Below are 21,124 nucleotides of genomic sequence, written 5' to 3'. Positions count from 1 at the left end.
AAAAAAAACAACAACCCCACAACGTATTCCAAATGATTGTGCTGAGTTTTATAAAGTGTTTAACAAGGTTCCTCTTACCGCCTTAACAATATCTACTCCTACTTCCCCCCTTTCAAAAAAAAAAAAAACGTTACCTCACACTTAACATTCTTAATTTATAACAATTCTTCAAATTGTTGTTTAAAAATTTTAAAAGAACAATGATGTTCTTAAAATTCCGATCAAGTACCGAAAACATAAGTAATTTATGAACTAACCTTCTAATGGTCGATTGAAAATTTTTTTTATTATTAAAAATATATAGTTATCATTAAAAATGAAAAGTTGAGCTAGATATAAAAGCGTTTTATTATTATTTTCGTGACAAAATTTCAGAAGTTGATAATTTTTTTTTATAGTGATGGGTGTTAAATTATTTCGTGTAGCAAATAAGTGCACTGGACTTCGGACTGAATGTTAAATTTAATTAAAATACAATCAGAGCCGTCTTTGCATTTCTTCCATCCGTGATCGATAAAATGAGGATCCATCAGTAATATATAATATATATTTAAATTATTATATATATTATATTGGTCGATGATGTTGACAATGACCCCCAAGACCATACTTCGAAAGAAATTGAAAATACGGTAAATATAGAATAAAAGGGAAATAAACGCGTATGGATTTAGGACAGGGGGTGCGTTCTCTATTGTCGGAGATAAAAAAAACTTTAAATTGAGTGGATGAGGTAGGAGAAACAGAGGTAAACAAAAACATTCGAATTTCCGTTTGTATTTTTTGTTCTGATGTAATAGTTTCAGTTTACTTCTTCAACATTTACTGGATTAATGTTGAAACGTTGTCCTTTTCCTTAAACGCTGTCAAGAAGAAAGTTAGTGTAGAAAGTTGTTTGTGGCATATTTTGCACAAATGAAATTGAAGAAAATTTGTTTCTGCCAAGGGAGGTCACTCTGGTTTAAGTTTAATTCTCTTCCCGGTGAAAGAAAACGTCTAAAAACAAATATGGCGGATTGTTGAATGCTTAAAAAAAAAAAAAAAGGTATGGAAAACAAAAAACTTTTTCTCACGTTCGATTCGATTTTGTGATTCTGTCATGTCGAGTCGCTTATAATTTATTCAGCAAGATTTCCTTGCGGTGTTTCTCAAGATTCTGAGAATGTGTGATGTATGCTCTGGCCTGTTATCCTTATTCGATAGCCACGATGAGCGGCTTCACAGCGGTGGTGGTCTTCGTCTGGGAAAGAATGAGATTCTGTCTGTGATTCAATACGTAAATATATGGCCTCAGAAACAATGTATGTGCTGCTACAAAGAATTTAAGAACTTTGAACGATTGAACAATATTGTTCAAATCGTTTTGACTGTTGCGATTCGGCACATTCAGACTCTGCCTGATGACTACGCCAAGGAAAAAGAAAAACAAGAAAAGCGTGATCATTGTTCTGAAGATGCTGTTTCTGATATTTCTGACAAGAACAAATCGTCAATTGATGGCTTGTCATCGGAAGAAACGGAAAAAAATGATGCAGAAGAACTCGATGAATCCGAAGTTTGGGCCATGGAAGAAAAAGACCAATTACTTCAAGTAGTTACGAAAGTCTTTCTCATGAACTTCCCCTCGTATGTGGCTTACAAACATGTCGTTCATTCATCTCTAGAAGAACTGTCTCAGCAGGAAACTCGAGCCTTGAACAATTATTGTGAAATCTCCGATTCTGAAGTTCCTCTGTATCTCTTGCGCAATGTTTGTTTTTTCTGTGATAGTAACGGTGTCCAAGCACTGCAACAATGCTTCGAGAAAGCTACACCGGACACGCTTCCATTCACAGTGGCTCATACTCTCATCAACATTATTGCAAATCTTCGTCTTTGGATGAATATCGCTACTGTGATGCAATGTATTGTGCCATTACGAACTGCTGTTATTCGTTATATGTGTAAATTATCCGATAAAGACCTGCGAATGGCCGGCACCCGGAACATGACAGACCTCATGTGGGCAGCTGTGAAAGAACCGTTGGATACACATTTTACCTATGACAAAGAAGGTTTGGATTTAGCCTTTAAATATTTCACTTGTTCAACTCTGACAATTCGACTGGCTGGTATAGCTCAGATTAACCGTCAGATTGATTTGTATAATGAATGCTGCAATAACGATACATTAGTAGATGCAGAAAATGTTGGTAATCATTTAGCTAAATGGCTTTTAGAAAATAAGATTATTGAACATATTTTTGGTCCTAATTTGCATGTGGAAATCATCAAACAAAGCCAGATTATTTTAAATTTTCTTGCCGTTGAAGGAAAAATCACAAATGAACATATCGACTGTATATGGACTGCCAGTCAAATGAAACATTGTAGTAAACAAGTTTATGATATATTGATTCCCCTTATAAAAAATTTAGAACTGCAATTGGTTCAGCATTTGTCTAACTTAGTATCTGCCCTTGATCCCTCTGCACACACTGAGTCTACTTTATATTTAGCATCTGCTCTCCTCAAGTGCATCTGGAGCACTTGTGTTACGTCACAGAGCCATAATGCTGCCGTCCATCACCAACAACAACAGCCAGCTGACCAGCCACAGAGCATTGTAGCTGCTATTGAACAAGAGGAAGAAGAATTAGAACATGGTAAATCAAGCAAACCAGAAATGAGCAGCAGTGAAAGTCTACAACTTTCTGAAGGGGAGACTGACAAAGTCCCTGAGATGGACAGCAACAAGAGAATTGGAATGGTCGATAATAAAAATGAGGAATTGCCTTCAGAGGATGATCAAAAAGAGTTGAACAAGGCTGAAAACAAAGCTGGCTCAACACGACAACAGATTTCTCACGTCAAGAAACATGATGATTGTACTGAGAAACAACAGAAAAGCTGCGAGCAGTTTTCGGCCAACAGTGACAACAGTGATGAAAGTGACATGGATGAAGGCAGTCATCGGCAGCTCACTGGCCTCGGTCAAGAGTTTGTGGCTCCTAACCAGGTGGGAGGTGGCAGTAGTGGTAGCGAAAGTGATGTAGAATGTAGTGGTTCTAGCGCTGGAGAAGGTCAAATATGCACATCACTGAAACATGGAATGCAAAAACGACGAGGTGTCAAAAGACAGCCAGTGCCGTTAAAATGTCAGCAAAGGCCCCCAAGAAACCGAAACGCTCAAGCTTATCGTGATACAGAGCAAGGTACATGTTCTGATGAAGACGATGATGATGAAGAAGAGGAAGAAGAAGAAGAGGAAGAAGAAGAAGAAGAGGAGGAGGAGGAGGAAGTGGAAGAAGAAGAGGAGGAGGAAGAAATGGAATCAGAATATGAAGAATCTGATGATGAGATTCTAAAGCATGCTAAAATGGTACATATGAAACATTCTTGTCACGGTGAGAGTGAGGACAGTTCAGATTTTGATGCTAACGAGTCTAGAAGAGCAAAACTAATGCATGAGACCAAACTTCGTTATGAGACTCAACATGCACTGCAAGAACATCATATACAGCTCCAGCAGCAAGGACTTCTTAAACAACCTGCTTGCCTTGTTCTTCAGCGACAAGGCAAGAAACGCTATCGTATCCGGCCAGGGTTGCAAAGGTCTGAAAATCAGAACAGAATTCAACAAAGCTTGCATCCTGGTTCAGTTTCTCTCGAAGCTCGTGGTGATAGTGATGGTATTACTGGTCACTGTAAAGACTTGGAAGTTGGTGGGGACAGTGAAAAGAAAATGGCTATTTCAGATCCTGGTAACCTATCACAGGATTCACGAGATTCTCATGATTCTGAAGCCAGACCGTCCACATTAGCCAACCACGACAGTGCTGACAGCAGTATTCAAGGTGTGGCTTCCTCCCAATCTGCTCAGGAGTTTGAGAACCGTGCTGATGAAGCCGAAATGTTTGATTGTGCTAATTATATCCAACATATGCAAGCTCACCCACATGGACATATCCAAAGTGATTATATTGAAGACATATTGAGTCCTGAAGGTAGCTGCCACAGTTCCAGAATGAGTACAAAATCAGAAAAAAATATGGCAGATTTTGATGGGGAAGAAGTTCTCAGTGATGAGGAATTAGCTCAGATCAATGCACATCCTCATTTCAATACGCACCAAATGCAACAACATCTCGCCAGTATGGCATCAATGTATCATACTCACATGCCACATGTCATTCATCCCAGACCATCTCAGAAAGAACTTTCAGTTTCATCTTGTACCGATTTTACATTTGATGATGTCTGCAAGAAAGGGAACACGCTTCTCTGGGATCTTGTGCAAGATGACATGGCGTGTTTGCTACCCGATGGCTTGGTTGTTGAAGCAGAGAAAGCTCTTTACACTTTAGTGTGCTTTTCAACAGATAGGCGCATTAAAATCAAGTTCATTGAAGCATGCATTGAAAATGTGGCTGCGCACCGGTCTGTAGTGGTATCTCTGCGTCTTCTGCCCAAAATCTTCAGCTCTTTTCAACAGTACCGCAGTGGCTCTGACAACCATGCTGTGACTATGTGGGCAGAAAAAGAACTGAATATGATGTCTCATTTTTTTAGTGATCTTATCCATTATACTGAGAGCCGAAAATGTGATCTACAGAAAAGTACATCCCTCTACAGTCACAAGGAACAAATCAAGGTGAGGCTTTTGTTTTTAACTGGTGTGTTCAGTGCTCCTGGATCACCAGATAGTTTCCGTCTAAGTCAAGAACAGGTGGATACTTTGTGGGCTTGTCTTGCTTTAGATCCAGAATGTTCTGATGAATGCTTGAGCTGGTTTCTTAATCAAGCCAAGAGCAAAGAGCATCACCATGCCATGTGTTTGGAAACATTCAAGCACATATTTCTTGAGAAAATGCCTCAGCTTAAACCTGAATCAATGAGTATGATCGGTTTGAATCTTTTCCAACAATTATCACACTTGGCAAGAATAGCAAACGCTTCTATAGATAATCAGTTGTCTGAGGACCAAGTGTGCGGCATGGACCAGCTGTGGCAAATTGCTCTACGGGCTTTGAATACAGACGTCAGTATCACAGCCATCCAGTTCTTGAATAACTATTACATCAATTATGGAAATGGACTGTTGGAAAAAGAAGATGAATTTATTCGTCGATGCATGGACAGTCTTTTAACTGCCTCTCAGAAAGTTGAAGAAAATCCTGACATGAATCTCCTTGTTATTCAAAGAGGTTTGATTTTATTAAAAAATCACTTGGAAGGTTTTCGAAAAAGATATGCTTACCACCTCAGAAACTGGCAAATCGATGGACATGGCATTGTGAGTCACCAATGTAATGTACACGAGAAACAGTCAAGCCCAATTCGAATTCTCTTACAGCCAGCTGGTATCTCAGAAAAAACTCCATTAGATATGTTGTCTACTGATCTCATTGCAGAATTACGGGCTGAAGTTGCTCGGTGGTGGGAAGCTCTCCAGAAACAGCAACAACTTCAACGCCAGCAGTCCTCTAGTAACCATGGTAATTCAATATTGTCTCCTATCCTTGGCGCTATGCTGGGGGATGGGCCAATACGGATGATTACTCTTGGGCAGGAGCTTACTGTAGATAACGACGAGAAAACTTTGAGTGAAATGCAGTTTAAGGACTTGCAACTTGTTTTTGTTTCTGTTGGTGCAAGTAGACCACAGAGAAAGATGGATGGAACGTTGCCATCATCGTGCCTGCCATCTCCTAGTCCTGAACAATTACCTATGATGATACTTTTGCAAGAGCCAAGCTTCGAACGTCTCCTTACTTTGTTGGAACAACTGAGTAACCTGAGCTTCTCAACAGCTGATTTAGAAAGTAAAGAAAGATGGAATTTACAAAGTAAAGGCAAAATATTTTCTCGGCGGGTTTGGGAATTGTTGATGTTATTACCAACAAGTCCTGAAATGTTATATGGTTTCCGAAGTATTATGCCATCAACTCCCTACAAAGAAGAGACTCCACCTGAAGAGCCTATTGACTGGAATCGGCTACTAGATCCACAAAGACCACACCGTTTAATGTATTCTTTACAGATAGTTGAAGCATTATCAAAAAATCCAAAATGTAAGAAGAAATCTATTTCTCGATCTGGAGGAGGAGGAGATGCAGAGAGTGATCAAGTGCTGGAAGGTCTGGAAGTTCCTGAAGAAGTTTGGACCAAGCAGTTCATTTCAAAAGGAGGGCTCAGTCATTTAGTTGATATATTTAAATCAAGTACCTTGCAAGCCAAAGCAGATGAAACTTGGAATCAGTGGAATCAAGAATGCTTGGCTTATTTGCTTCGTCTAATAAGTCAGTTTTCTGTGGAGAGGTCAGATGCTGAAGCAGGCCATGATGACCTCTTTGAAAATTATGAGTTACCCCGTAAGAAAATGAAACGTCAAAAAAGTAATTGTGATAAAATTGTTGTACCTCGTCTCAACCAAACCATTCTGTCAATGCTAAATGTCAATACGGACTTACAGATCATCATGCAAATCTTGTTTGATGCTGCTATACCAATAGAAAACAATTTATGCAATACAGGAACTTGGGGGAGGTCAGAAGTTGTTCATTATGCTTTAAATTTTCTTGTATCTTGGGCATATTCATGTGAAGAACTAAAAGATGCATTTTGTTCATCTCCAAATTTCAATTCTTGGCTGAAAAGGTTAACCCTGGAAGCCCCAGAACCCTGCGTCCGCAAGGAAGTTTGTACTGGACTTTATCAATTATGCTTAGGAAAGACCTCGGAAAACAGAAACGGTTATGCATTTCTGTTACCCATACTATCTAGTATGCTGTCATTTCTACCGGAAGCTCTATTAATAAAACCCCGAGTAAATGATGCCTACCTGCAAGAGGAGAAGAAAGAGACATATGGTCCTGGTTGCCGTGACTATTTCTGGTTGGTATGCAGATTTGTTGATAACATTTCAAAAGAAGATGCAAACACTAAATCTGACAGTCTCGTGAATTTAGATATGTTATGTAAAGAAATTGCTAATCATATAATCTCTCGCTCTTTTTATGAAACCAGGAATGGTTACGAGGAGGATGATGCCCTGATTGGTCTTTTAAATCTTTGTACTGCTATTTTGAAACATGAACCACCTTTCAAAACATCTGAAAATGGTAGAGTATTTCTTGAAGACATTTTTTGGTGTCTCTTTGCGTTGCCATCACCAGTCAACAGAAAGCTGCCCAAGTGTAAAAGTCAAGCATCTCGAGCTGCTGCTTACGACTTGCTTGTAGAAATGGTAAAAGGTAGTGTTGAAAACTATGCTATACTGCATGAAAAAATGATGAAGCAACACAGTAAAGATTCTCATGTACCCTACCCATGGGATTATTGGCCACATGAGGATGGACGATCAAAATGTGGCTATGTAGGTTTGACTAACCTCGGAGCTACTTGCTATATGGCTACATGCATGCAGCATTTGTATATGATTCCACAGGCAAGGCAGTCAGTATTACAAGCAAAGTGCACAGACCAGACAAAGCATGAAGCCACACTGATTGAGCTTCAGAAAATATTTGCTTACCTTCAAGAAAGTGAGAGAAAAGCTTATAACCCCAAGAGCTTCTGCAAGACTTACACCATGGACAAACAACCTCTGAACACAGGAGAACAAAAAGATATGACTGAGTTCTTTACAGATTTAATTACAAAACTTGAAGAAATGTCTTCCGACATGAAAAAGCTGGTGAAAAGTTTATTTGGTGGTGTCCTAACTAATAATGTTGTTTCCCTTGATTGTCCACATGTCAGTCGCACTGTTGAAGAGTTTTATACTGTCCGATGCCAAGTTACAGACATGAAAAATCTATATGATTCGCTTGATGAGGTTACAGTGAAGGATATGCTTGAAGGAGACAATATGTATACTTGCTCAAAATGTCAAAAGAAAGTCCGTGCTGAAAAGCGTGCATGCTTCAGAAAACTTCCCAAGATCCTGTGTTTTAATACAATGCGATACACTTTTAATATGGTGACTATGATGAAAGAAAAGGTAAATACACATTTTTCTTTTCCATTACGCTTGGATATGTCTCAGTACATGGAAGTGAACTTGATGGGACCAGATAAATTACAAGATGATGACGATAAGAATGACACCTTCACGAAAGATGAATCTGACTGCCATGAATATGAACTGATTGGAGTAACCGTACACACGGGAACTGCTGATGGAGGACACTATTATAGTTTCATCAGAGATCGCATTAGTCAGTCTAAGACTGGATTTGATAAGTGGTACCTATTTAATGATGCTGAAGTGAAACCATTTGATCCTAGCCAAATAGCTGCAGAGTGTTTCGGGGGTGAAATGACCAGTAAAACGTATGATTCTGTTACTGACAAATTCATGGATTTTTCTTTTGAGAAGACCAACAGTGCCTATATGTTATTTTATGAACGGTGTTCTCCGAAGAAGAAAGAAGTGCCTAATGAAGAATCTGATGCTGCATCAGAGCCGCCACAGAAATTCAACTTTGATTTGTCAAAGGAGCTTGCTGACTGGATATGGCAAGACAACATGCAGTTTCTACAAGATAAAAATATATTCGAGCACACTTATTTTGGATTCATGCTACAGTTATGTGGTTACATTCAAACGACATTACCTCGAGATGACCCAAGAAAAGTGCCTCTGATGGTTGCACAGCTGAGTGCGTCCTTTGTCTTAGAAACACATATTCATGCCAAAGAAAAACCTACTATGCTTCAGTGGATTGAACTTCTGACAAAGCAGTTTAATTCCTGCCAAGCTGCATGTGAATGGTTTCTGGAGCATATGGCAGAATGTGATTGGTGGCCTCAGCAGATATTAATTAAATGTCCTAACCAAATGGTGCGCCAGATGTTCCAGAGGTTATTAGTTCACGTAATTACACAACTCAAAAATGCCCAGTATGACCTTCTAACCTCAGGGAATCCCAATGATGACCAAACCAAATCCAACAGCCTCAGTGGTCAGACATGTGCTACCAAATTTATCAGACGTATGTTAGCAATTCTTGAGCAAGGTGTCCGACCCCACAGCAAGTATCTAACAGAATATTTCAGTTTTCTTCTAGAATTTGCCAAGATGGGCGATGAAGAATGTTTTTTCCTAATCAATAACAATGCTATATCAGCAATTGTTAATTTCTACATGGGTCAGAAAGCTCAAGAAAATTATGTTGAAATATTGTCAGATGATGATGAAGAAGATGACGTCATTGCAATGCCTGAAGATAAGCACAGACCTCTGGCACTAGATAAAATGATAGCGCTGATTGCACAGCTGGTGGAGAGGTCACGAGGAGAAGACAATCAGTTACGCCTGAGTGAAAAAGATTATAACAGCATCATTGGTGGCAAAGGATTTCCATTCCTTTACAATCAAATTAAAGACCATATTAATGTACGGCAGACGTGCAATTTAATTTTTAGTCTCTGTCGCTGGAATGACTCTTTGGCATTGGCAATTGTTCAGATGCTTTTCAATGCTGTCAAAAAACTGAATGCAGAACAGGCGCAACCATTTTTTAAGTTAATGTCTTTATTAGTTGAATTCATTGGAGGTCCACCAGGAATGCCTCCCTTTTTACAGTATATTCTTCAGCGATTCTGGGAGCTCACAGAATGTTGTCCTCATCAGTGTCTTGAATGGCTCTCGAATTTGGTCACTAGGAATAAAATTGCCAATGCATGGGTACTACAGCAGATGGACAATTGGGTCGAAGGTTATCTTATTGCTCATGGCAATGTACGGGTAAGAAATGCAGCAAGTTTCTTATTGGTTTCCTTAGTTCCCAGCCTAAATTTTCGACAAGCATTCCGCACAGCTAGAAGCATACTGAGTCCACATAAAGAACTACTACTCTCCTCAGATGCACTAGCTGTTCTACATCAAATCTACGAGCATTTGTTATCACTGCTGTCGCGTGCACGTCTCTATGTTGACCCTCAGGTTCACGGCACCAGCAAACTAGTTTGTTACTTTGCTGTTGTCACATACTGTCTGATTTCTAAAAAGGAAAAGTTAATGTTTGGTCGCTATTTTGCTGATTTATGGCAACTATTTCAACCCAAGTTATCAGAACCTCAGATCTCAATGCACCACAACAAACAAGCCATGCTTATGTTCTGGTATCAAGTGTGTCTAGACTGCCCAGAGAATGTAAAACTTATTGTCACCAACACACATGTCTGTAAAAATATTGCTTTTAATTATATCCTCGCTGACCACGATGATCAGGAAGTTGTCATGTTCAATCGTTGTATGTTGCCAGCCTACTATGGCCTGCTGCGCATCTGTTGTCAACAGTCACGTTCTTTCACAAGGCAGCTCGCTCAGCACCAAAATATTCTGTGGGCATTTAAGAACATTTCTCCTTATCCTGCCCAATATACTGCTGCTGTCGAAGAACTCTTCAAAATGATGCGAGTCATGTCAATGAAGCACCAAGACAGTTCTGAAGAAGAATTGAAGGCCATCAATAACTTCAGGCGAACTACTATCCAGATGTACTTGCAGCACTTGGACGCTCGATCTGGCTGGCAAACACTCATCAACAGCTTCAAAATTCTAGTTGATAGTACAGATGACAGACTACTCATTATTTACCAGCAAGGTTTGCAAATGATAACTGAAGCATTCTTTACTCTTCATGTGATGTACCACGAGGCTACAGCATGTCATGTGACTGGCGATATTGTTGATCTCCTTGCCTTGCTATTGCCTGTCCTCAAAGTTGCCAGGCATTACTTGGAACGGAAGAACCCAAGTACTTTACATGTAAAGGAATGCATCTTTAACTGGAATGAAAGAGCAGAGTTTGTTCGCAAGCTTCTTACTCTCTTGAATTCTTATACTCCACCTGAAATCCGTCAGAGTTGTTTTGAAGTCCTCAAAGAAATGGTACTCACTTTCCAAAAGGACATAATCCCTACTATTGTTACAATTCTGCGAGATTCCCACAAAGCATTTCAGGACACCAACCTACCAGTGTCTGTTGGTCCTTATTTCCCACGCAGGGGTCAGAAGACCATCTGCTCTAAATCTAATGTCAGACCACCAAGGCCTCAGTTTCAGATGTTGCTACACTCCAACCAACTGGAAGCTTCCCGAAATGTTGATGATTGTTATGATGCTGCACTGTCTGACTTCTTCAATCAATATCACCTGTTTATTGACTTGCTATGCCGGGTTGCTGTCAATCAACATAACCTTACTAAAGACTTGATCAATCTGAGTGCAATGGTTGCTTATGAAGGGGTACCTCTTCATTCACTTTATTTTGCCAAATTGTGGAATGAAATCTATCATTTAGAGCAGTTTGATAAGAGTTGCATTAAAGTATTGTGCAACAGCTATTATTTCATTGAGTATGTCAATGCAGTTCTATTGGATGAACGCATGTCTCTCAACAGCCCTATAATCTACCAATTTTTCTGCAATTTCTTTCCTAAGGTTCACCAACAAGTCCTCAATGACCAAGGTCAAAGTTTACTTGACAGTCTTGTGGCTTCTATCACCGCTGAAAAATCAGCAACAGAAAATGTAAAAACTGATCAGGAACTTTTTTCTATCTGCCAACGTATTAATGGTGACCTTAGAGCCATGCTTTTAATATTTTCTGTTCAACCTCCAAAACAACTTAGTAGTTTACTAACAGACAGCCTGCAACACATTCACAGAGTGTGTTGTGATTACCAACAACGTCAGAGATCTGAAAATGAAGATTCTTCACTTGCTGCTAGTTCAACCAGTGTTGTTAGCTTATCTACTACGACTACTACTACTACTGCTACTACGAATACTCCTACAATTACTACCACTGCTGCTACTTCTACTGCTACTCCCACTGCAGTATCGGTTGCTACCAACAGCAGTAAGACATCTTCATCATCACCTCTTTCCAGTCCTCTTCCAACTTCATCAGCTGTTACTTCATCTCCCACCACAACTAGTATCAATCCAGGCATTAACATCGACCCTATTACTACTGCTGAGACGTTAACTGAAGTCCCAGTAACAGCCGAAAAGCTTACTCGTTCGGAACACCTAAACAGTTCGGAACCAGACGAGTCTATGGAGACACCTACGAAGCGCCAGCGATTCAGTAACGATCCTGATGAAATGGAAACCGACAACAATGCGGAAGAGGTGTCCCCTGGTTTCCAGATAGCATCCGAAAGCTCTCTTAGTGGAACTGGTGGAATTGGTAGTGGTGCTGGCCAGACTGGTAGTGGTAGGCTGTCTTCAGAAGAAGGCAAAGAGACTGATACAAAATGTGAACAGCACAGCCCTAACAAAGGGACAGCAGCCACAACATCAGGAACAACAACATCGACAACCACAACTACCAGTACCACTTCCACAGCTCTCTCTGGGGCACGGTCCATCCACAGAGAAAAACCCAATTTCTTAGACACTGTTATAAAACATATTGAACATTTGTATGGATTTCTTGGCCTCAAGTAACACACATTTAGCTAGGTTCTTCTCTACTACCACCTTCTCACTTTTTTACTTTGACTTCCTTAACATTTTATTTACATTCTTTAATCCACATATATTACTACCATTCTTCTCTCTCTCTCTCTCTCTCTCTATTTCTCTTTCTCTCTGTTTTTTTCCCCCTTCTACATATCTATCATACTTGAATGTTTTTACTAACTCTCTCTCTTTTTTTATATACACATTTTTTTTTTTTTTTGTTTACATCAGTCTCACTTCACTTCGTCAATCATAAATTGCATAATTAGTCACTCTTCAGTCTCCATCTTTAACAAGAAAAAAAATGTAAAAAAAAGAAAAAGAAAAAAAAAGAAAATGCAAACAATAACTACAACAGAAAAATAAAAGAAAAGAACCTTGCCAACACACATACACACATGCGCACATAACTTGGGCTGTTTTTTTTTTTTTTTTCCCCCTTTTTTTTTCTAATAACACTGCCTCTTGTGGGTTCGAACTGACGGAATAAATTCTGAGTTCATTTTCTGGAAACATTTTTCATTCAATGACTCAATGAAGAGTTTATTGACTGGAACTGAAAGAAAAAAAAAAAAAAAGAAAGCAGATTTTCATTTAGAACTGCAACCAAGTAAAAAAATGAATAAACACGATTCTATTATTTTATTTTAAAGAGGAACAGGTAGAAGAAGAATGATGATGGAAAACCTCATGGAGATATTTTTTACAAGATTAAAAATATGCAAAGATGTTTTCTATTATACCTATTTTAAAATTGGTTACGATTTTTTTTTTTCTTGCTTTAAAAGAATAATAAAAAAAGCATCTACTCATTTAGTTGAATTAGTCAGCAACTTTGACAATTAATGCCGACCATATTGAAACTTGTTAGAATTATTATTATTATTGGTAGTATTAGTATTGTATCTTGTTCTTTCATTACCTGCAGATAGTTGGGTGTTGAATGTAATTAGATGAGACAAAAAAAAAAAGAAAAAAAAAATTAAGGCTTTTGTGTAATTTGTTCCAAAGATCCACCCTCCTCTTCTGGTTTGGTAACTTTGTTGTTTAGCTTTTTTTTTTTTTTTTACATATCTTATTTTCTTTCAAGTGAAAATTTGATAATTTTGGTAACGTTAAAAAAAAAAAATTTAGCTTTTACTTCAAATAATTTCACTATATTTTGTCATTTTTTAAAAATTCATATATACGTGTGTTTGTGCGTGTGCTTGTGTGTATGTATATGTGTATATATATATATATATATATATATATATATATGTATTTGTATAATCTCAAAGTAGGGCAGTGAAGTGGCAAAATTGGTAGAGTGCTGAATTAAATTAAATTTCTTGTATTTAGTTATATACCTTTAGGTTCTGAGTTCGAATCCCACCAAGGTTGACTTTTCATTCTTCTTGCATTGATTCCAGTTTATTCGAGTAAGTCGGTCCCCTCTTCCATAATCTTTGGCTTTGCCACCATTGTTAGAAGTCAATGTTTATCTGTCAGTATATGGCACCTTTATTTTTCAACCTGGAAATAATTTGCACAGCTTCATTAAACGATTAGATAGCAAAAAAAAAAAAAAAGATGTTAAAGAATTAAGGCTGTTATAGTGAATTTAGTGGAATAGGATGCCTTTTGCAACAAGTATTCATGTTTAAGAAAAAGAGAGAGAAAGAAAGAGAAAGGGAAAAAAAATACCAAAATATTTGAAAAATACCAGTTCTTTTATTTTATTCCATATGTATATTTTTGTTTAATTTTCTTTTCTCTTGTGTTCTTGTTTATTTGTGAAACATTGTGTTCAATGAAAGTATAACTATTGACAAAACAAGAGAAAGATGAAAAATAGAAGACAAAAAAAACACAAAAAAAAGATACCCATACCAAATATAAAAGACAAGAATTGAATACAAAGAAACTGTTTTATTAAAAAAAAAAAATAGAGAGGTAGACATTGTTATGAAGTCTTTCTCCATTTGCTATGTAAGATGAAGAGTGAGAGAAAGAAAGAGTGAACGGAAGAACGAGTGAAAGGATGAGAGAAAGATAAAGAGAGAAATTCTAAATTAATAAATAAACTTTAAAAAAAAAAGATACTTTCCATTAAATAATTACATTGATTTCATGATATTTCATTAAAAAGAAATGTTGAAAATATCAGCTTGCTGTTTTGTTTTATGTTTTTCTTCTCAGGTAACTACTTTGAACAAAATAGATGCATTATTCATATTTTTCTTTATTTAAAATATTGCTTCTGTCTACCACAGCCACTACCATCATCATCATCATAATGATATGCAGCTGCAAAGCAATTATGGACTTTGTCATTCATGTTGATGTTTCTTATTACAGTAACAGTATTTTGCTCAAAGTTTGAATGAGGATTGTAGGACAGGGGTATGTATTTTTCCTGTTATTAGCTATTAATGCCAGCAGCTTGTCATGTGGTCAGTATCGAAGAAAATGTTTTTGTAGTTTCAAGCTTTTATATATTATCTACTAATGTTGTGGAGGCGCAATGGCCCAGTGGTTAGGGCAGCGGACTCGTGGTCATAGGATCGCGGTTTTGATTCCCAGACCGGGTGTTGTGAGTGTTTATTGAGCGAAAACAACTAAAGCTCCACAAGGCTCCAGCAACGGATGGTGGCGAACCCTGCTGTACTCTTCCACCACAACCTTCTCTCACTCTTACTTCCTGTTTCTGTTGTGCCTGTAATTCAATGGGTCAGCCTTGTCACACTGTGTCACGCTGAATATCCCCGAGAACTACGTTAAGGGTACATGTGTCTGTGGAGTGCTCAGCCACTTGCATGTTATTTTCACGAGCAGACTGTTCTGTTGATCGGATCAACTGAAACCTTCGTCGTCGTAAACGACGGAGTGCCAACAACTAATGTCTTGAGCCTTCATGAATGATATGTAAAACACCAACACTAGAGAATTAAATGTGGATATTCAGACTGCTAGATTACCAGACAACCAGTTGAGAGGGGAAATTGTTCATATCCTGTTATCATAGCTCTGTGTAGTATCTGTGGTTCAAACTCTTTGGTGGACTTGGTCATTTGAGAGCTAATTGTAACACAGGCAAGGAACAACCAGTGTTGCTTACAACAACAATGTAAAATCAGCAAGCTACTTTGTTGCTCAGCTCTTCAGTTTAATTCCATCCACCCTGAGAATAGATCAGTCCCCTACTCTCCTACCTTGGGAAACATTTGTTTTGCCTTTATAGCAGTAAACTGCAAAATTTGTAAAGGGACACCCAGTTTTAGGGAACTCTTTCCAGGTTCTGTCTTCACATGCTCTTCTGACTTGAGCTTTTCATTAGCAAGACAATAATTGGACCAGATGTGTTTATTGTAAATACTAGCACTAGTTTTCCACACTGACATCTTGATCCTCCATAAACATCTTATGATGATAATAAACCCTGAACCAATGCACTTTACGGACTGGGTAGGCACACATAAACGGCTGGGTACTGGTTTCTGTCTCCATGATCCAAAGCGGGGCATTTTTAAAAAGATTTTAGCAATTAGCATCAGTATATTTACATATATAGATAATAAAGATGAATTTTGCTTTTCCTACTATCAATATAGTGTCTCTGTTGAGAACTAAGTAACAGGTTTTATAAGTGGGTTTATCAAAGATATCAGTACAAAAACAGTTCTGTGTTTTCTGGCAGGGGATGGACAATTGGAGTTCAAAGGTGTGTAAATAATGATACTATAACTTTCAGGAATGGCCATGTTGTACTGTTAGTAGTATCTACAGTGGTCATGGCATTGCTCGCATTGTACTTTGCCAAGGAGGTGTGGTGAGATCTTTTATTGACAAAACTGAAGTCAAAATGTACATGTTATGGTTAATTCTGATGGTTTAGTGACAGCTCAGAGAATGAACTATTTGCTTTAATGCTGAGTATCATAATGATAATTAGAATTCTAATGTAAACTTTTTCTTGTCAATGTTGCCCCAATGAGATCAATTTTATTGGTGTTTTTTAATATACTCTTTTTTTGTAAAAACTTTAGGCTTTATACACTATGAGATATGATAATGTTTACATCCTACCACTGTTGTAGCAAATTATGTTGAAATTAAATAGTGTAGAATATTCTGTTTATATATATATTATATTGTAAATAGCTAAAATGGTATATGATGTGTATGTATGTTTATATATAGATAGATATACACACACACACACACCCACATATAGATATATATTTAAATAAAATTGTATATAATGTGTGTATATACACATGCACACACACATGCATATATATAGACAAAGGGTACTGAAAAGTTCCTAGCTTGAAGAGTATCGCAAAAGGCCTGGTTAGAGGCCCAACCTTCCAAGTTCTTTTACCAGACTTAGAAAACCTGAAGGACCACTGCAATAAGTGTGTAATCTGAGACGGGAACATGCTGTATAAAATCATTATTAACTGATCCCCTGTATTTCTTTTACCCAAATCCAGGAACTTTCTAGCACCCCCTTGTGTACATATACAATGTGTGTGTGTGTGTGTGTGTATATATATATATATAATAATAATATGTGACAGTGGATTTTCATCGATGAGTTCATGAACCTTGGTTCTTTTCCCTAAAACTATATATATACATATATATATATATATAATATGAATACAAGAAGATGGAATGAACGGGCTTTATTCCAAATCACTACAGTTGTTTTGGTGCATCAGAATTAGCCAGTAATTGTTGAAATGTAGTGCACTCACCTAGAGATACTGAGTTTAATCCCAGAGAAAGCACTAAGGTGACTCAGAAGATAACTAAAAAAGGCTGGAGCACACACAGCCAAAACATAATGTACTCTACTATTTTAACTCCAGCTATCTTCCTACAATGAGTATCACTCTCTTACCAACACACTTTACTCATAGAACACATGTCATATTGGGTAGAGACACTGGTATATATCTCTATGGCCCAAATCAAGGTTTGCATATTTTAGCAATTTATTTAGCACCAGTTTATTCACAAGTATAGATAATTTCTTTCTTTGATAATCATAGCATAGAAGCTCTGTTAAGATATAACTAATCTATGTATAGGCTGATTGTTATATTTTTGTTATATATACAACTTATACAAATGTATATAGATATATGTTTGTTTGTGTGTATGCCAACCTTTTCCTTGTAAAAATAATGATATTCCACTGAAAATTATTGAGTGATTCTACAGTTAAATGTTGAACTGTTTCTATATAACTTAACATAAAGACAAACAGTAATACATGTGTGTGTATGTATGTATGGGAAAGGCATTCAACTTTAGAAAGCTTACCAAAGCAGATGTTGAAACACAGCCTTCTAACTAATCAAATTCTGTCTAACCTATGTCAGCATGGAAAACGCATTAATAGATGAAGATGATGGTAGTGATATATATATGTATATGTATATATTCAGATACATCAAAATCCTGATTTCTGATTTAAACAGTTATCTTCATTCTCAACTCCTCCTCCTCCTCCTCCTCCTCCTCCTCATCATCATCATCATCATCATCATCATTCTTGTTTCAACTCAAGCTGGCCTTACAAATAAGGTCTAACCACATGCAAGTATTGGGTATATATACCTAAGTACTACTCACAAGCAAGCATGATCTACTGGCTTGTATTATGCATTTGCTAATTGCTTTAGATGTTTATGTAGTTGTGGATAGAAAGAGACATCTCAGGGACTTCCCATCCTTGACTTAGCAGAACATTGTGGATGTGACAGCTAGAGAGTGAGAAAAAAACATTAGGCTGGTACTCATGACTGAGTAGACTGGAAGAACATGAAATGAAGTGCATTGCTCAAGGACATACCATGCCACCCTGTCCAGAAATGGAACCCACAACCTTTTGATCATGAACCTAACACTTTAACCATGAGGCCATGTTTCTTCTGCTTGGTTGTAAACAAGTACTACTTAACATTATTATCATCATCATTTAACATCCGTTGTCCATGCTTACATGGGTTAGATGGTTTGACCAAAGCTGGGGAGCTGCACCAGACCCCAGTCTGATTTTGGCATGGTTTCTATGGCTAGATGCCCATCCTAACACCAACCATTTTACAAAGTGTGGTGAGTGCTTTTACGTGGCACTGCATGGGCACTTTTATGTGGCACTACAGGAGCATTTTTATGTGGCATCACTCGGGCACTTTTACATGGCACTGCACTGGTGTTTTTACATGTCATCACATGGGCACTTTTATGTGGTACCGCCATGTGTGCTTTATTCCACCAGAAGGACCAATCTTAATACTTCTGCTGTGGGATATGGGTCTTCTTGAGTATGGCAAGGTGCCCAATATCTCAGTTCTTTGTCATCTCACTTGAAAGGTTCAGCATCCTGAGGTCATTCTTCAGTACCTCATCCCATGTCTTCTCCTGGGTCTCCCACTTCCACGTGTTCTATCCACTTTGAGAGATCGGAATTGATATAAAATCACCAGCTTTCTTAATTAATAAAACGCTAATAGTTAATTAGTGTAAATAATCATTTTGCATCATCATTGTTCCAGTTAAACATTCTAAATAACTGCCATCCATTTCTTTATTTTAATATTAGGTCAGACATAGTTTAAAGACAGTTCTCATTTCATCGGCAGCTATTGTTGATACTTGAACCTGTAATCAATGCAAAGACTCCTTTGATGACCTGCAATCATGCCCTAACAAACACACAGCATTTTGGGCATGGAGCTGGACTTAATGGTAATATAAATAAAAGTTTCTGGAGAACATTGAATGCTTAAACTTACAGAAAATGTGTGTTGTAAGTTTAGGAAAGCAGTGACATATTTGCACTCATTCAAGAATGTGAACAAAGTAATTTTCTTAAATATTAGTTGTTAAATACATCCAAATGATAAACATCTTCACATTGTTGGCACAAAGTTTCACATTTGCTAAGAATATTTGAACATATTGGTGCCTGAAACACAGATCTTCGTGTAGAGTTTTCTCCCTCTTTGAAATGAGACTGGGTGTCTGTATTAACTCTTTTGTTACAATATTTCTGTTGAAATCAATTTTGAGAGATAAGTCTTTTATTCTTTTACTTGTTTCAGTCATTTGACTGTGGCCATACTGAAGCACTGCCTTGAAGGGTTTTTAGTTGATCAAATCGACCCCAGGACTTATTTTTGGGGGAAAGCCCAGTACTTATTCTATCGGTCATTTTTGCTGAACCGCTAAGTTATGGGAACATAAACACACCAACACAAGTTGTCAAGTGGTGATGGGGTGGGTGGGGACAAACACTGACACAGAGACACACTCACACACACACACACACACACACACACACACACACACACACATATATATATATGTGTGTGCGTGTGTGTATATATATATATATATGGCTGGCTTCCTTCAGTTTCTGTCTACTAAATCCACTCATGAGGCTTTGGTTGACCTAAGGCTATAGTAGGAGACACTTGCCCAAGATGCTATGCAGTGGGACTGAACCTGGAACTATGTGTTTGGGAAGCAAGCTTCTTACCACAGCAGCCATACCTGCATCTAATGAAGAATTTAGTACAATAATTTTGTTATTATTAAACTTTTTAATAAGAATCCACCTGAAACTGATCCTAGTTCTACAATACAAACTTCCTGCTTATAGTGATCTAAATTAAAACCTTCCTTCAAAAGTTTTCATGTTAATTTATTTTCCAAGGTCCAGCTTCATAATAGCAAAAATATTTTACTTAATACTTCATTATTTTCAAAACTAATTAAAACAAACACAGTGTATTTCAACAGAAATATTGTAACAAAATGGGTTAACCTGGTGATTGAAACACAAATTAACACGGAATTTTGATGGAAAGTTTTAGTTTATGTCACAGTTAGCAAATGCATAATACAAACCAGTAGGTCATAGTTCCTTGTGAGTAATATTTAGGAATGTATATCCAATATCCGAATATTTACACATGGTTAGACATTATTTATAAGACCAGCTTGAGTTTAATTTGCATCGGTTTAAAACATGGGATTTACATCACAGAACAAGGGATGGTCTAAAGTGGATTGGAATCAAAAGGGTCAAGATATTATTTAATCTCATTGTTTGATTGGATGGTTGGTTACAAAGATTTACCTCAGTAAACAAACTCACCCACATCCTGTTACTGGATGTTGTTGACTGTGAAGATATGCATCTACTCTTGTAAAGCCAGCAGAGAATATCTTAGTTTTGGCTACATTGACTTTCCATTTGGAAGGACTTACAAACTCATCCAGCATGGTCAATTTAGACATCAACATTATCAATGTCTGTTCATTGTATTCTTGTTTGGATATACTTCTCAGTATTCAAGAAAACTAATGGGGATCTCTTGAGCACACAATTGAACAGGAGTGGATTGTCAAGCACCACTCTTACTGCAAACACATAGACTGTCAGCTCTATTTTTACTGGCTGTGGGTAGCTTTGCAAACTGATGTTTTTTAGACGCTAGCTTCACTTTGACACTCAACAGTTAAACGTTGTCAATAAATCCAGTGTCTGCTCCATTTTCACTGACCTTGGGCAGTATTCTAAAACAATGTCTTTCAGACTAGTTTTACTTCTATACTGACTGATGATGTTTTAAGTTGAAAGTGGTCACTAAGTCT

General features: G+C 37.5%; 2 protein-coding genes across 2 annotated transcripts in view; both read left to right on the top strand.

The window, feature by feature from the left end:
- The window catches only part of LOC106877134 (xylulose kinase), an 85,599-nt gene that overhangs the window by 294 nt on the left and 64,181 nt on the right, over positions 1–21,124 (top strand). The window lies entirely within an intron of this gene.
- Positions 681–12,800, top strand: LOC106877048 (ubiquitin carboxyl-terminal hydrolase 34). The gene has a single exon (XM_014925865.3). The coding sequence runs from the start codon at positions 1,163–1,165 to the stop codon at positions 12,446–12,448; it is 11,286 nt and encodes a 3,761-aa protein (XP_014781351.1). The 5' UTR covers positions 681–1,162; the 3' UTR covers positions 12,449–12,800.

Source organism: Octopus bimaculoides, chromosome 4 (genome assembly GCF_046866305.1).
Source record: "Octopus bimaculoides isolate indiv1 chromosome 4, ASM4686630v1, whole genome shotgun sequence".
NCBI classification, from domain to species: Eukaryota; Metazoa; Mollusca; class Cephalopoda; order Octopoda; family Octopodidae; genus Octopus; species Octopus bimaculoides.
This window is presented reverse-complemented; position numbering and strand designations above follow the sequence as displayed.